This window comes from Phaethon aethereus (genome assembly GCF_964289735.1).
Source record: "Phaethon aethereus genome assembly, chromosome: 5".
Taxonomy (NCBI): Eukaryota; Metazoa; Chordata; class Aves; order Phaethontiformes; family Phaethontidae; genus Phaethon; species Phaethon aethereus.
The window spans coordinates 25,639,399-25,657,376 of record NC_138579.1 but is presented as its reverse complement, the minus strand read 5'-3'; the positions used below and the strand labels follow the sequence as shown (position 1 = coordinate 25,657,376).

At 47.4% G+C, this 17,978-nt stretch overlaps 1 protein-coding gene across 1 annotated transcript in view; it reads left to right on the top strand.

Moving 5' to 3' along the window:
- Window positions 1-4,035: 4,035 nt before the first annotated feature.
- Window positions 4,036-17,978, top strand: part of ADCK1 (aarF domain containing kinase 1) — a gene marked incomplete at both ends in the record, with an annotated part of 83,694 nt that continues 69,751 nt past the window's right edge. Inside the window, 2 exons of the mRNA XM_082001064.1 lie at window positions 4,036-4,161; window positions 8,722-8,805. Of these exons, the coding sequence (XP_081857190.1) occupies window positions 4,036-4,161; window positions 8,722-8,805 (210 nt within the window). The remainder of the gene's footprint in view (window positions 4,162-8,721; window positions 8,806-17,978) is intronic.

Here is a 17,978-nt window from a genome sequence, read left to right as displayed (position 1 = left end):
GCCTTTGGAATTATACCCTTAGGTATAAGCTGATATTAGGCAACCATGTGTGCATTTCACCGAATGATAAAAGCAAAGTATAGCTGCATAGTTTACGCTACCAATTTATGCTGCTTGAGGATCTGACCACACGATGGACAACACTGTTTCGTGTTCTACAGGAGCAGGACAAACACGTTCATCACTGTCGGCAGAAGCACTCTGGTGAGAGCACAGGGAGCAGACACGGCGTTGCCAGCCCACGTGCTACGGCTGCGTGGGCAACCGCGCTCACACCTAATCCCGATGCGTTGCGATAGCCAGACTCACAAGGCAGAATGTTGATAGTGCCCTGGCCAAACCCACACCCTTCACTAAAGAGTAGTTCTGATTTCTGGCTGACAAAAGGCTCAGTGCCCCTCCAGCACCTCTCATAGTCATAGAATGGGGATGCCCTGATACCGAGTTTGGCATTTCTACCCTCTCTCATGGTTTTGGATATATATATGCATACACACATACATATATATGTATCTTTTCCCTGCTGCAGGGCTTTCAGTGAGCAAACATTGAAACCCAATTAAAATATCATAAAGCCTGAGATTTTTTTTTAAATCACAGAAGACCTGGGCAGCCGTGGCAGGTTGGGAGTCCCGCTGATAAAGCGGATTGCGTTACCTGTTGTGCACTGAACCGGAGGGTGCTGCTCGTCCACCTCCTCTTTCGTAACTACGAGGGGGAGCAGCGCGCACTCCCGCACCTGGGGCAGAGGCGTTACAGCAGCCGGGGGGGCCGCCGGTGCGCACCCCCCCCCCCCGCCGCTATGTGGGCTCGCCCTGGGGCCGCCCCTCGCAGTCCCACCGTGCCCCGGCCGCTCCGAATGGCCGCAGCCGAAGACTACATGTCCCAGCATGCCGCGCGGCGCAGGCCCGTACCATGTGCGAGGCGGAGGGGGAGGAGGTGGCTGGGCGCGCGGGAGTTGAAGTGTCCCGGTGCCGGCGAGGCGGTAAGTGCCGGCTCCATGCTCCGGCGGAGAGGCCGACGCGGTGCTGGAGGCTGGGGAGGGTCCGGCGGGGAGGGACCCGGACTCTCGCTGCCCTCCCACTCCGCCCCGCTGCGGCTTCGGGCGCCTCGGAGCTCTTCGGCCCCTCCGCGCCCCGGCTGGTGCCGCGGGGCGCGGGGGTGCGGGCCCAGGCGGCGGTTGCCCGCCGCGGGCACGCAGGCCCGGGTGCGCAGGGCTCGGTGGGGCCGGGGTTGTTTCTGAAGGCGGGAGCGGCGAGGGGCGCGGGCGCTGCTCTTGGAAGCGCGGCACGGCACGCCTGAAGGAGAACCGAGAGCAGCCGGAGCCGGCCCCTCGCGTCCTTCACGGGGAGACCTCGGCCGCGCTGCTGCTGCGGCGGCGGGCGCGGGCTTGGGCTCGGGGGGCGAATCGCCCCCGTTAGGGCTTGGCGGCGGCCCTCGGGGATGGTCGGCGCTCCTGGGCCTCGGGGGAACGCGGTCTCCCGGGCAGCGCGGCCGCGCCGGGGCGCCGGCCTGGGCAGGTGGCGGTCGCGGGCCTCGAGGGTGTCACCTCGGGGGCTCTGGGGGAGCGCAGGTAACCCCGGTCCCTTCCGGCGCCCCCGAGCGGGATTAGGAGAGGCATGGCGCCCGGCTGCAAGGAAGGGGCTCCTTACGTGCGCCCGGTCGGCTGAAAGTCAAAGAAGCCAGCTCACCTAGGAGAAGGAAGAGTGGGAGCTTATTCCCCAGCGCAGGCCTTAATAACAAGAGGCAGTGAGACGGTGAGGTGAATTTCATAGCTGACAAGATCTTTGGGATGCCCCTATGGGTGTTGTAATGCCTCATGTACATGGAAAAGGCTCCTCGACACCTTATGCAAAACTTTGAAATAAAATTGTTTGCTGACAATTTCATTTCTGGTACCTTATATTGGAGGGGTTTTAATTCTTCTCTTTTTATTGGTACAACACATTAAGCATGAAAGCAGGGACTTTGTTGCTGAAGAGCTCAGCTGCTCTGCCTGTTTGTTTGCTACCTAAAGTTTCCATCTTCTGTTCGTGATGTACAGCTGGCAGGTATGGCAATAGATGTGATACCACAGCATAGGCAGATTATAGCTTCAGGTAGGAATAAGGTGCAAGAACAGATGGACTTGCATCCTGCTTTCAAGTAAATGTTCTTTTAGTAATAAAGAAGACGAAGGAAAAAATAATGAAAAAGTGAGGCACATTTTCTATGTTAAAAAAAGGCACTGTTTGCACCTTTTTCACTTTCCAATAAATGAAATTTTACAAAAATATACAAGGAGCAGAAATGGTTTAATTAAAACACTTTGCATAAAAAGTTTTTTTGAAGGTGACAGAGGATACAAGAAATTTGTGTACAAAAGAGATCAGTCTTCCTGGAAGAAGCCCTAAAATGTCTAGAATTTCAGTGAGGCAGGGGGAGGAGAGCAGCTTTTTTTTGGGGGAAGCGTGTGTTCATTTGGCTGCGATCAAGGGGCCAGGTTTATTTTCTCTTGAGTTTGATTGTAAGTTCAGAGGAATCATCAGCCAGCTGCCCCTTCTGACAGGAGAAGGAGCTGGGGTGCTGCAGGCAGCTCTGACTGGCATTGGCAGAATATATGTTGGCTTTTCTGCCTCAAAGTTACCTAGGGCTTGTAAGGAAATAAAAAGGAAATAATAAAGTTTAGCTACAGTTCATGGACAGAAGTCTCTTGTGTTATATTAGCCTGTTTTGCTGATTGTGTGCTTGTGAACTGTTTTTGAAAGACTTGACCTGTGTCATTGCATGTGTTTTTTGGTTACAAGGCTTCCAAGAGAAAAGGCACGAGCCAGCCTGACCCCCCTAAAGGTTCACAGAGAGATGTAGGAATGTTTCTCAATCAAGTCCAAGAGTAGGAGGAGTAGTGGACTCCATCTTGATGGGGTAAAAGCGTGTGCTGTGTCAAGGGTGCTCTTGAGCTCTTGCAGAGTAGGCGAACCATGCCTTTTGATTTGTGGTGTAAACAGAAGGAATGGTCAATCATATTTTCTATCCAATACAAGCCAAAGGGAAAGGAAAGAAAAATATACCTGATTTGTCATTTTTCTCATGTCGGAATCCTCCAAAGTCACATAAAGAATCATAATATCTATATCACATGTAACATGTTTACACGATTTTATGTACTGTAAGCAATGAAAGCAGTGCTGCAAAGTGCTTAGTGTGGGAAATGCATTTGTTCCCCACCCTCATCTTCCAGAGAAAAAGTGAGTGAGAAGTCTCTCATCCCACGCCTGTGCTGGGCCTGTGACAGAAGCAGGATTAGGCTGTTGATTCCTGCAGATGTCCGTTCTACCACTGCAGTCCCTGCCTGGCACTTGAATGGGACGGTGGTGATGAGAAAACAAGTCTCATGGTCATTCTGATCAGGTCCCCCATCCCCTGCGCTGTACACAGCTGTCTGCTGCTGGCCTCTGGGGTTGCACACAGCCTCTGTGGATGCATCATCTCCTCTCCCACTACTCATCAGCAGTGAGGCACTTTCACAACTAGCCTGGCAGAGTTTCCAACAAGTTTTGGGTGCTCTTGGTGTTGCAAGGGCTCTTTTTAAACCCTGCTTGTTTATATCTTCTATTATCCCCTTGCAATCTGCCTATGCTGTGGTATCTTCGAAATAGTTGCAGTGGAGAGGTGGCCTATTGCTGTGATCAGAATTGACTTTTGGTGAGCACATGCTCGCTTGTCTCTGTCCACCTGTTGTTTCTATTTGTAAAGCCTTTGGGACCATGAACAAATGTTTTGTTGTGGGTGCCCAAGGTCTAGCACAGTAAGTTACTTCTGGGTTTGTGGCCCATAGACACTGTTGAGTTAGAATAGCAATGGAGTCAGAGCTTGTGTTCAGTTGCTGCGTGATCACTTGAGCTCTTGGCTGCGGACAGTGCTACCAAGGCATCATTAGCAAAGCAGCAATTAAAACTTGGATTGTCAGGTCCTTTGGGGCTGTAGGCATCAGATCACTATGTCCTTCTCAGATGTTACAGTTGCTGTTTTGTGTCTTGGCAGGGTTCATCAGTCATGGCACGAAGGGCCTTGAAACTTGCCTCGTTGGTGGCAGCCACTTCTGGCATCTACCTGTATGGCAACAAGTTCCTGGATCCCAATGATTTTGGAGTTGTTCGTGTGGGCCGAGCCATTGCCACAGTAAGTTTCATCCTAGTAATGTGCAGGAAGATTCCTAGCTGATTGAGGGAATTGGAGTTCACAAGAACTTGAGATTTCCTGCCTTCCCTCTGCATTTCCAATTGGCAGCTGGCTCCTGGAGTCACAAGGTCAATAGGGAGCTCTACAAGTTGTTGACACAGTGGGGAGAAAAGAAATGAAAGCATAGAAGGAATAGAGCTGTCGTTTACCTGTTTTGGAAGAGACAGACAGAGATACTGGGCTGCAGAGAATTGTTTCTGCTTCCCTGGATAGGGTGGGACCTTCAGAGCAAGGGCTCACTTTGGGCCCACATCTTCATCAGCCACCCTTCAAGGTCAGTCACACAGGTATGGTATCCTGCTGCCTTTAACAGCGATCTAGTTCGAACCATCTTGTCTGCATCTGCCATTTTTTACACTGGAACATTTTGTTTTAAGGATTTTTGTTGTACTGTTATGCCGCGGTAGCCATTGCCCTGTGACCCTTAGTATGAGAGATTTGGGGAGAGGATGGCAGGTGTTTTGTGGATCATCCTCAAAGTAAGGGTAAAGTGAGGACAGAAGATGATGTGCTTCTAAGATTGGATTAGTTTCCAGATTTATAAAATAAATGCTACATCTGCCTAGCATCACTGCTATTTCACCCTTGTGTTGATCACCACTCCAGAAAACTTGAGAATGGAGACTGCCAGCCAAACAGCCTTCTCCTTGAGGATGTTCACTAATGAATCCATGAGCAGCCAGGAATAAGGAGAGCAGAGATTCTGCAGGGGGTATCAATCTCCCTGTACCTCGCTTGCATTATACATCTGTCACTTCAGGCCACGATCCCCATCATTTACAGACCCCCAGTGGTAAGCAGCTGTCTGTCTGCATATTCTATGATTTTTAAGCACTTCATTAATGAGTTTTACCTGGAGTCAGCTCCTGAGGGTGGATGCAATAAGAAACAAGCTCTCTGGCTTGGCTCAGGTCCTGTGCTGTTTATATGTGCAAGCTGCACCACGAACTATTGTGAAAAATGAGTGTTTATTTTGAAAGGGTGAGGGCAGAAATACAAACTGTAATCTTTCCTTCTTAGCTGATAAGTGTTAAATAAGTGCTGAGCTTCGTGCTCTGTCCCTGACCATAAGGCAGTGCTGCCTGGTAGCAGGGAGCAGCTTTCTCCCTTCTACTGCTCAGGAAACTGAGGCATGGAGAGGAAACACAGCTTCTTGTGGCTGGAGAGCAATCTGCTATCCAGGCTGTCTGGGATCTCCAATCTGCCCTGGAGTTCTGCCTGCTTGACCGGTGTTTCTCAATCTTATTTGAAGCCAGTGGTTTTTGTGGCTATCTTCTGTTTAAGACAAAAATAAGTGAGAACTGTGCTGTGATGAAGCTGCATAGTTGGTCTGTGTTTTGAGTGACAATGAGAGATTACTTTCCTGATTAATAGGAAGTAGGGAAAGAAGATTTTCTTTGGTTTAGATGCTGGTGAATCTAAAGACACACTTGACTTTCATGTCCACTGCCTTCAGGGAAGTCACAAGTCATGGGCTGTAAAGCACTTCACTGGCCCTGCTCCTAAATGCATTAGAGGGTTCTGCACCTATAACTGCAAGCAGTGACCCCCAAAAACATGCTGCTAGTGTTCTGTAGGTGATGGCAGCATGCATTTATATCTGTGTGTCTATATACTTTTTCAAACACCTGTTTTCTGTCCCTTTGAATTCTCTGTTCCCTCTACTATATAGGACTGCATATGGTTAGGTTGCTTCTTTAGTCCTGCTGCACCGGTGACCTCTGCCTTCCCAGGTTGGGGTCTGCTCCTTGTTGGAAAGGCACAGGTCAGCTCTCATTTGAGCACTGGCAGCCTGGACTGCTCTCATTCCTTAGCCATCGACTGGGTGAAGCCAACAGAGCAATTAGACATGTTCATTTCTAAGAAGCTCAGCTTCTTGGGCTTGCTGGTTTTGTAAATAAAAGCTTAGACTCTGTAGCAAACAAGCGACTTTGGATATTGGTGACATGTACATAGATCTAAAGGGTCTGGTCCTTCACACTAGCCCTGCCCAGGCTTCTTACTGGGATGCTTGATTCTATCATCAGACGATAGCCAGGCAAAAGCAGGCTGTAATTAAGAGGCTGTAATCCTTAAGAGCTAAGCTTAGCAGCAGAAGACACAAAAATTTAAGACAAGTTATGGTGTGTTGAACAAAACAAAAAAACCCCAAAACAAATGGCTGGAGAAAAGAACACATGGAGGTCAGGAAACCTGACCTAGAACTACAGGACTCTGGACAGATTTCATATGAGTGTGATTAGAAAGATTTGAGTCTGCTTGTATTTTAAGCATATTGGTTCAGTAGTCCTTTGCAGACTTTCCTAAGAAACTTGATGAAGTGAACTAGCAGAAAATTTCTTCTTGGGCCTCAGTTTAGGGAACTGGTTCTTGCTTATGTGTTAGCAGACAACTATTCAGAGGGAGCATTGTGCCATGACCTGGTGCGATCTGAGGATAGTTGAGGTGTGGTGGAAGAGTGTAAGGTGTTGAGAATTCATTGATACAAAGTGAAAGCCCAAGCTTTTGGGACATTTAACACTGGACTGGATACAGGATCAGTTAAAGAAGTAATCTGACATTTGTAAGGGGAGGGACTGGTTGATCTTGTAGGTCTTTTTGTCTCCAAGATTCAGTCTCACACTGTAACATGAATGACAGCACTAGTCTTGGATGAGGATGAAGTCAATGGCCTGGACAGCATCATGTTTCAGACAGTTTCTGTGTTCTGTTTCTGTGTAAAATTAGAAACCTGGCAGAGCATTTCTTTGAGGGTATCCCGGCTGTTTTGGGTATGTGGAAGGAACGTTCTGTGCAGTCACTGGAATACATCTCAGACACTATCAGGGATTTGGCAATGTCAGAGTTGCCTATCAGGATCATCATAATACTAATTTAGTGTTTAAGATTACGATGTAATTAGCAACCGCTTAATTAATTCCCTCTTCCTCTGTAATACAGGCCAATCTGTTAGCTGCTTCTTTTCAAGTTGGAGGTGATAATTATCCTCATGGACCAGAGATAAAATAAGAACCAACTCAAGCCTTCATGCAAGGCTGATTTGAACCTCCCTCCACTTCAAAGTTGTTTTTTCAGATTGGGAAGATGCTTTGAAAATTTTTCTCCTGAATGTGATTCTGTGTATCTGTGTAGCTCCTAAGTTCACCATGGGCAAGAGAGCCTGAAAAGCTCAATTTCTGGTCTGGAAAACAAGAAATGTGAGAAACCTAACCTCCACAAGGAAGGAGTGGGTCTGTCTGTAACTGATTCCAAGATTGATCCCCTCTTTGATACATGTCTGAGCTTTTGACTGTTTCCCTATTGCCAGTTCCAGCAACTTTGTCTCAAGTCAGATTTGATCCTGTTGCCTTCCTGGGTTTCATGTTATACTGACTGTGCTTTATGCTCTTACTAGGCGTGTTTGTGGTGAAAGGCGGGGGATAGTATCCTGTCCCAGAATGGGATGCTACCCCTTCAGTGGGGAGGTTTGAGGAAATATGACTTTAGATCTGAGTTTTGCAAATGGTTCTTTATGGCAAGGATCTTGGAATTCAAATGACAGGTTAGTGGACAGGTTCATCTAGGTATCACAGAATCACAGAATCACAGAATCACTAGGTTGGAAAGGACCTTTAAGATCATCAAGTCCAACCATTAATCCAAAACCACCATGTCCCCTAAACCATGTCCTGAAGACAATATACAATCCCTTCTCTCCCCTCAAGTAAACTTTATGAATGCGACCTGTGTGTTTCTGTTCTGTTTGCTGGCTGTGGAAAGAGAGGAACTTTAGTTGTAAGGTAAAATTGTGAAATACCCTAAATCCATTTTCAGAAATCATTAAGGCACTTAGGAATCTAATTCCATTGTCTGTGGCTATGTCTAGCTAATAAGCTTTAGCTGGATCTCCATACTGTTGTTTTGTAATTGGGTGTCTGACCCTTCAGCCCTCTAGTCCTTTGTGCAGCTGAATATGCCCAAAAGTACCACTGCTTGTGCTAATCGGTGAGCTTGTCTTCAGTCACTCTGCTCCCTGCTGAACCACCTCCACAGACTGAGCTCACTAGGCAGCAGTGTGGTTAGGCAGGTGGAGGTGTGAAGATGAAGCATGGTGAAGATGAAGATGAAACTGATGGGGCACAAACAGAGTCTTTATGGCTTCTATTACTAGCAGCAGAGACCCTGTTGTGGAAGCTGACAGAGAATTGGAGTCTGCTGTGCAAGGTGCTGTACAGAGTTTATGAAAACACTTTGAACTTCTTGAATAGAAGGTAGTATAGGAATGCCAAGTGTTGGCTATTTTTAATAGCTATATCAATGAGGTCCCTGCACTGCTTTCTATAAATGTTCTTTGAAATTTAAATTTTTTAATTTAATTTCTTATGAGTCTGTTACTGTAAACTCCACTGTGGAGCCAAAACTTCGGAACTTAAGCTACATTCATTCTCCCTAACAAAAGGTTTATTGTTGTGATCCAGGATAACTGCAGAGCTTGCTCAACATTTCTGGTTTCATTTGCAGACGGCAGTTATCACCTATGACTACCTCACCTCCCTTCGGAGCGTCCCATATGGATCAGAGGAGTATGACTTCCTCAAATCACAGGTAGGTGATAGCACTAGACTGCATTCCTTGGAAACTGCAAGGCACGGGTGTGTTGCCAAAGCCATTGCTGTAAAGCAAATCATCAAGCTTTCAGCTTAATTCAATATGCCTTCTACCAAATTGGTAACAGCAGAGGCAAACTGTGCTGGATATTACATAAGATTCTTGCAGGATCTGCATTACCCAATGGAGAATATCCCTCATCAGGAGTAGCCTCATGCAACCAGTGCTCACTTATGTCCATTAGAAATTCAGGTTCTTGGTGTATGGGATAAGATGCGACTGGGCTCTGTCACCGGTTCTTTGCTGCCCAGACTGGCTGTGTGGATGTCAGCTGCTGGGAGGGGACTGGCAGTGGTTTCATAACCTGCTTACTGGTTGGTAATGGCCATAACATGAAGGCTGAGGGATTTAAGTAAAAGGAGTGTGTTGGAGGGGAAATAACAGGGATGAATCAGGCTTGCAGATCTCTGAAGAAATCAGACTTGGGCAAAGAAAGGTACATCTCATTGCATATTGTTGTGTTTTGATATCAGTAATTAACATGAATAGAAAAAGAATTTCTGGTGAGAAGTAAGATAAAGCACCCCTACTGCTCCTCTCAGTCCTGTGCTGCACCTTTCATTCCAGCCTAGAGCCCTATAGTACCTTGAGCTGTGAGTGACACTGAGTTTTATTTGAGTGTATGTGTTGTATGTAGCCAGGGTGTCTCTGCTATTCCAGCTCAGGGTCTCTTTGGAGTGGGAAATATAGCTTGTGCAAAATTAGGCCAGTCTGCATAGTATGTTTGAAGTAAGGTCTTTAACCTCATTTTTCTTCTTAGTGCATGTAGGATTTAGGCCACTGGTGTGGCTGTAATGCATGAGGTGGTGCTCTCTAGGGACTTTCAGGCTAGAGGGACACTAAAGCTGGGAACAGCAGTGGGCCAGGTAGAAATCAATGGCATTGGACTCCAGCATGCTTTAGTATTCCTCTGGCAGAAAATCCACATCATCATCAATATAGTCTTAGAGTATTTGGGATAGTTTGCAGAGAGGCTGCCTTGGGCTTCTTCTCATCCTCTCTTGTCTAAAGATCCTAAGCTGTTCTATTGTAGCTCCTCATCCCAGGTGAGTGGCATTGATGCCATGGCAAAAACTGAAGATAGATGTGTTGGAGTCTGGAGCTTCACTTTCCATCTGCCCATGTCTCCACCACATGCCTTTGAAACCTGGTTTGCAGAAGGGCTGCTTGTAGCTTTCTTGAGCAGCACCCAAGTTATGCATTTATCAGTGCTGTGGACAGTTTGTCATTTGGCAGCAGTTTGCAGCAGTCCTTGCAAATTTTTGACCTTTTGCTGTGTCTCTCCATGGCTTCATTAACCTCTGTCATGCAGGTTTTGATGGTTTGTCAATTCATGCCCCAGGCAGCCAGAAAGGGCCCTCTTTGCTGGCGCTGCACAGAGCTATGCTCTCCCTGTGCTCTCCCTGCGCTCTCCTTGCTTGGCAGCCAAGACTGGCTGAGTCAGCCTCCGTGCGTGGCAGAGCCTGTGGCAAGCACAGCATGTCACCATGACACAAGAGGACTCTGTGGCATGGCCAGCACTAGCCTTTGGCTGCGCGGAGAGGAATGAGGTGGGAGATAGAGAGGAGGAAGTAGGTGCTGGCATAGCATGAGTCAGCAAAACTTGCTGGCCTGTGGAGCCCTGTCCTGCTGTTGGCAGGTGTTATGCAGGGCCACCACTGAGCCTGACAGTGACAACCCTTGTGGGTTCACAGAGTCATAGAATGGTTTGGGTTGGAACGGACATTAAAGATCATCTAGTTCCAATTCCCCTGCAATGGACAGGGGTATCTTCAACTAGACCAGGTTGCTCAAAGCCCCATTCAACCTGGCCTTGCACACTTCCAGGGATGGGGCATCCACAGTTTCTTTGGGCAACCTGTTCCAGTGCCTAGCTCACTAGTGAAGAATTTCTTCTGTATATGTAATCTAAATTTACCCTCTTTCAGTTTAAAAACCATTATCCCTTGTCCTATCACTACATGCCCTTGTAAAAAGTCCCTCTCCAGCTTTCTTGTAGGCTCTCTTCAGGTACTGGAAGGCTGCTATAAGGTCTCCCCAGAGCCTTCTCTTCTCCAGGCTGAACAATGCCAATTGTCTCAGCCTGTCCCATAGGAGAGGTGCTCCAGTTCTCTGATCATCTTCGGGGCCTTCCTCTGGACTCACTCCAAAAGATCCATGTCCTTCTTACGCTGGGGGGTCTAGAACTGAATGCAGTACTCCAGGTGGGGTCTCACGAGAAGGGGATAGAGGGGGAGAATCACCTCCCTCAATCTGCTGGTCATGCTGCTTTTGATGCAGCCCAGAATATGGTTGGCTTTCTGGGCTGCAAGTGCATATTGCCAACTCATGTTTTGCTTCTCATCAATCAACAGTTTCAAGTTCTTCTCAAGACTGCTCTCAATCCATTCTCTGCACAGTCTGTATTTGTGCTTGGGACTGCCCCCACCCATGTGCAGGACCTTGCACTTGGCCGTGTTGAACTTAATGAGGTTTGCATGGGCCTGCTTCTCAAGCCTGCACAGGTCCCTCTGGATGGCATCCCTTCCCCCCAGCATATCGACTGCACCACACAGCTTGGTGTTGTCGGCAGAGCTGCTAACGGTGCACTCAATCCCACTGTACATGTCACTGACAAATATGTTAAACAGCGCCAGTCCCTATACCAACCCCTGAGGAACGACACTCATCACTGATCTCCACTTGGACATTGAGCTGTTGGCTGCAACTCTTTGAGTACGACCATCCAGCCAGTTCCTTATCCACTGAGTGGTCCATCCATCAAATCCATGTCTCTCCAATTTAGAGACAAGGATGTCATGTGGGACAGCATCAAACGCTTTGCAACAAGTCCAGGTAGATGATGTCAGTTGCTCTTTTCTTATCCACCAACACAGTAACCCCACTGTAGAAGGCCACCAGATTTATCAGGCACCTTTTGCCCTCAGTGAAGCCATGTTGGCTGTCGCCAATCACCTTCTATTTTTCATGTGCCTTAGCATAGTTTCCAGGAGGGTCTGCTCCATGATCTTGCTGGGCACAGAGGTGAGACTGACTGGCCTGTAGTTCCCTGGGTGTTCCTTTTTTCACCATTTAAAAAATGGGGGTTATGTTTCCTCTTTTCCAGTCAGTGGGAACTTCATTGGAGTGCCATGACTTCTCAAATATGATGGATAGTGGCTTAGCAACTTCATCTGCCAGTTCCCTCAGGACCCATGGATGCATCTCATCAGGTCCCATGGACTTGTGCACCTTCAGGTTCCTTAGATGGTCTCAAACATGATCTTCTGCAGTGGGTGGTTCTTCATTCTCCCAGTCCCTGCCTTTGCCTTCTGTGACTTGGGCAGTGTAGCTTGAACACTTGCTGGTGAAGACTGAGGCAAAAAAGTCATTGAGTACTGCAGCTTTCTCCATGTCTTGGGTAACCAGGTCCCCTGTTTCACTTTGGAGAGGGCCCACATTTTCCGTAGTCTTCCTTTTATCACCAACGTACCTATAGAAGCTTTGCTTGTTGCCCTTGATGTCCCTGGCCAGATTTAATTCTATCAGGGCTTTAGCTTTCCTAACCTGATGCCTGGCTGCTTGGACAATTTCTCTGTATTCCTCTCAGGCTACCTGTCCTTGCTGCCATCCTCTGTCGGCTTCCTTTTTGTGTTTGAGTTTGTCCAGGAGCTCCTTGTTCATCCATGCAGGCCTCCTGGTGTTTTTGCCTGACTTTCTCTTTGTTGGGACACATCACTCCTGAGCTTGGAGGAGGTGATCCTTGAATATTGACCAGCTTTCTTGGGCCCCTCTTCTCTCCAGGGCTTTATCTGATGGTACTCTACCAAGCAAATCCTTGAAGGGGCCAAAGTCTGTTCTCCTGAAGACGGGGGTAGTGAGCTTGCCCTAAGAATCTTGAACTCCACCATTTCACGGTCACTGCAGCCAAAGCTGCTCTTGAGCTTCCCATTCCCCACCAGCCCCTCTTTGTTGGTGAGAACAAGGTCCAGCATAACACCTCTCCTTGTTGGTTCCTCTATCACTTGGAGATGGAAGTTATCATCAATGCATTCCAGGAACCTCTTGGGTTGCTTATGCCCTGCTGTCTTATCCCTCCAACAGATACTGGTGTGGTTGAAGTTGCCCATGAGGACCAGGGCTTGTGAATGTGAAGCTGCTCCTACCTGTCTGTAGAGGGCCTCATCAACTTGGTCTTCCTCATTGAGTGGTCTGTAGCAGACCCCTACTATAATGTCACCTGTCCCTGCCCTCCCTTTAATCCTGACCCAGGAGCTCTCGGCTGGCTCCTCATCCATCACCAGGAGGGCCTCCATGCACTCCAGCTGGTCATTGACATAGAGGACGACACCCCCTCCTCGACTCCCCTGCCTGTCCTTCTGAAAGAGCCTGTGTCCTTCCATTCCAACACTCCAGTTATAGGACCCATCCCACCACGTCTCTGTGATGCCAGTAAGATCATAGCCCTGTGGGCATGTGCATGTCTCTAACTCCTCTTGTTTATTCCCCGTGCTATGTGAGTTTGCATAGAGGCATTTAAGTTGGGCCCCTGGTGAAGCTGACTTACTGGCTTGCTTACTGCAGTTCCTCAGCAATATCCCTGTAGTGCTTGTGCTAGCAGAGCATCAGTTTGGCAGGGGAGAATTTTTTGGGCCTGGACAATTGCGTGGCAAACCCTGTATCTCAGTGCAGCTCTAAGTGGATGGCAACCAAGTCTTTACCATCCTGCTGCTCTTTTAACACTGTGGGAGCTGATTTTGTTGGTATCAGACTAGCTCAGAATGACTTCTAAGAAGTTCCTTCACTGGAGTTGGTACTAAAGGTTAGTCACTGGACGGGGCCAAGAGGATGTGAATGCCCCTCCCAAGTAAGTGTTGTGTACGAAGGATACTTATCCACATGTTGCTTCTACTTGCCTCTGTCCTGGATAGATCTCTGGTGCTCTCAGCCATTCATTGTATTCTCTTGGCTTTCTGTCTTTTGAGTGAGGCCGGCTTAACCTCCTTTTCTTATGCTGAGAGTTTGGAATTTCCTTTTAAGCATGTGTATAAATTGGTTACTGATTTCCAGCCTCACTTTTGGTGCTGTGCTTAGAACAGAGATTCTGTGAGGCAGGGATTTGGTGGTTCTGTGACTGCAGATAGCGCCAGCAGGTCTGGGTGCAGCTGCTGTACCTCTGTCTCTGGTGAGGAGGTGCAGCTGCATGTGTGTCTGGGATGGACTTGCAGCTGGGAGTAGAAAAACATTTTTTCTGTGCATCTCCTCCTGGTGCTCAGCATGCTGGTGGGTGCTACTCCAGTGCAAATTATAACGCTTAACTCGTTCTCCATGGATTCCCAGTCAGCCATTAAACTGGAACCTCTAAATTACCCACAGCCTCAGATGAGAGATGGCAAGCCTCCGTGGCAGCACCAGTCCCTAAGCCTGTTGGGGCCAAACAGGGACATAGTCATTAGGAAACAATTAAATGCAAAGCAGATTAAGAAAGAAATGTGTTCCCCAGGGGTCTTTAGCCAGGTTCCCACTTAGCTCCAAGGAATTTGCTTCAATCTTACTCTGTTTTTCTGTCCCTCATGGGCTGCTTTTGATGCTAATGCGCTCAGCCACTCACTTCTCAGCACCTTTTTATGGCCAGCAGACTGGGTGTGTATTTACTACTCTCCATGAGGCAGGAAGCAGTAGCTGGAAATTCACTGTGTGTCTCTGGGGTTGGTTTGCCTCTCTCTGGTTCTCCCATCAGCCAGGAGACAGAAGAATCCACATTCCTGATGGCACTCACAGCCCTTCCTTAGCAGCAGTCAAGAGAAAAGTTGTCTTATCTTTTCCATTCCTGCCCTTGCCTGTAGCAGGGATAAAGCCCGACCACTCAAGCATGTTTATGTCCATCCCAGTGGTTGTTGCATCTTACCACTGGTGGGTGGACCACATAGGTAACTTGATCTTTTTCCCGAATTAAGAATCCTTTCCTGGGGTGTCTGCCCTTTTCCTGCGTATGATAACGTTGTGGTTTAACCCCAGCTGGCAACTAAACCCCACACAGCTGCTTTGATAACTCCCCCTCGCTGGGATGGGAGAGAGAATCAGAAGGGTAAAAGTGAGAAAACTTGCGGGTTGGGATAAAGACAGTTTAACAGGTAAAGCAAAAGCTACGGACGCAAGCAAAGTAAGACAAGAAATTCATTCACCACTTCCCATCAGCAGGCAGGTGTTCAGCCATCTCCAGGAAAGCAGGATCTATCACATGTAATGGTTACATGGGAAGACAAATGCCATCACACCGAACTTCCTCCACTTCCTTCTCCCCAGCTTTATATGCTGAGCATGACATCATATGGTATGGAATATCCCTTTGGTCAGCTGTCCCAGCTGTGTCCCCACCAACTTCTTGTGCACCCCCAGCCTACTTGCTGGTGGGGTGGTGTGAGGAGCAGAAAAGGGCTTGGCTCTGTGTAAGTACTGCTCAGCAATAACTAAAACATCCCTGTATTATCAACACTGTTTTCAGCACATATCCAAAACACAGCCTGATACTAGCTACTATGAAGAAAAGTAACTTTATCCCAGCCAAAACCAGCACAAAGACAAAAGGTTACTGCTGTGAATGGATACAGGTATTTTTTTTAATGGAGTGGAGATAGCAAGGAGAGAAAGGATTTGTGATTAAGGTGTCTTGGGAGACAGTGGGAATCCATTCTTGAATTAACTTCGTTTGCTACAGAATTGCTTTGTCAGGGAAAAGCCATTTGGGGAGGTTAATTAACTTTCCTCCTTTTGAGAGCAGAATGAGGATGTTCTCATTCAAACTCCTGGTTATTGGGCTATCAGTATCTGTGCAAATATTTGGAAGGTGTAACCTTGTGCCATCATTATACAGAATAAGATTTCTTCTTGCTCCTTGGAGCCTATTCCTGGAGTTTGTTGTGCTTGCTTCCCATGGTGGGGTGGGTGTTTTCAAAACGAGCTGTGTCTCATAGTGAAGTTGCCCGACTGAAGGTTCTGTCAAAGAAAATGAGTGGGTGTACGTGTGCATGTGTTTTTAAAAAATAACCTACAGTTTCTGGATAGTTCAGACCAATGAAGTAGCCTGTGTCTTTGGACTTCCCTCTTGATTCAGTAACACTGTATGCCTTAAATAATAGCAAATGATGTCCTAAAATAGTTTCTTCATGATGGAAATGGACTGCATCTGCAGAGAGAAATCCCCAGGAGCCCTCCATGGCATTCTTTCAAAAAGGCAACTGTGAATGCAGACTGTGGACTGTTATACACCACAGCCAGTCTGTGTGGTGGTGGCTCTCTTTGCCTGTGCTTCAACCTGTGGTGAACTGGGACGAGAAGAAGCAAATGAACTTCTCTAGGAGACATGGAATAGCCATTAGGTGGCAGTGACTTTCTGTCAACAAGCTAAATGGGAACCAGTAATAGAGGTGAAGAGCTTCACAGCCCATCCACAGTCCCTATGCTGATCATGTTAGGTTGCCCTATTATGTGGTCCCCAGGACATCTCTTCATCTAAAAGGCATGGTTGACACTAATGCAGTCTAAAAAAGCTACTAGCAGGGCCAGCTGGTGGCTTGATGACTCTACATTTGAGCACTGCTGTCTAGCAAACTTCCTGCCAACACATAAAGCATGAAAGCTTTGCACTGAAAACACACAACAAGCTGTAAAATAGATCTTATAATTAAGACACTTCCTTTTCCTCCTTCTGCTTTCTGGAGTGGTGTCAGCTGAACATTATGGCCACAGCATCTCTAGGTTTTAATTTTGTAGCATTAAGAAAGTCCTTTTTTTTTTTTTAGGGATGTGTGCCTATAAAACAGGATGTTCATCAGTCATCTGCAGTGATTTATTCAGAGAGATGGGCCAGCTCACTGTGACATTTTTGGAGGAGGAAGGAGGAGAGAAGTGAGGGGAAAGATGCAGTGCCTCATTTATTGCACTGTTTTTCCTGGCTGTGCACCCTTGTCCCTGAAGTGTTTCACTCCAAGAGTGTGAGTGCGAGGTGTCAGACACACCATTTGCCTAAGTCGTCCTGCATTTTGCCGCTCCCCAGCAGGAGTGAAATTGTGTGCCTTGGGAGCATTTAGCCTTCTCTCCTCCAGGTGGGGCTATCCCTTTTCATTTGAGTCCCTGAAGACCTCATTACTTTGCTTCCATATAGCTGCTGAAGAGGTACATAATAGCCAGAGGAATATCTGAAGAACATCTCAACCGGTACAGTGAGGAAACCATTAGGAAGCCCTTGAAGGATGTAGGCTGCAAGGAGCTTGCACCATGAGGAGCACTATAAAAAGAGCAAATGGAAAGTGAAGAAATAACCTTGTTTTATTTAGTGTTCACCTTGAGTCCCAATATGAAATGAACACTCGGCAGTGCGAAGTCAAGAGATATGGCAAGAGATGGTATCTTCTTTGAAGAGCTCATGGTTGATATTTATTTGACTAGATTTTCACCCTAGATGTGTGTGGTGCAAGTGGATATGCACATAGGGTTTCTCAGGGAGTTAAATGCCTGTGTAAAGAGGAAAGGAAACAAAAAGAAAGCAGGAATTGCTTAGGATGCCACTGTAAGTAACTCAAGGCTGGCCCTGTTGACTTTGGATCAGGCCCTAAGTTCTCATGTTTTCTTAATGAAGGACTGTATAGCCTTGAACTACTGGCCCATTTATATGACTTGGTTGTTGGAGGCCACCTGTAAAATCAGTAGAGCTGAGAGGTGGACAGTGCTTTACTGTGCTGGTTTCAGAGTTAATTTTCTTCACAGAAGCTAGTGTGAGGCTATGTTTTGGATTTGGGATGAGAAAATGTTGATAACGTGCTGATGTTTTGAGTTGTTGCTTAGTCAAGGACAGTCCTGCTTCTTGTGTTGGCCTGCCAGTGAGAAGGCTGGGCGTGTACAGGAAGCTGGGTGGGGACACAGCTGGGACAGCTGACCCAGGCTGACCAAAGAGATATTCCATACCATAGGACATCATGCTTGCTATATAAAGTTGGGATGAAGAAGAAGGACGGGGTGGAGGGATGTTTGGAGTTACGGCATCTGTCTTCCCAAGAAACCACTACGCGTGATAGAGCCCTGCTTCCCTGGAGATGGCTGAATACCTGCCTGCCCATGGGGAGAAGTGAATG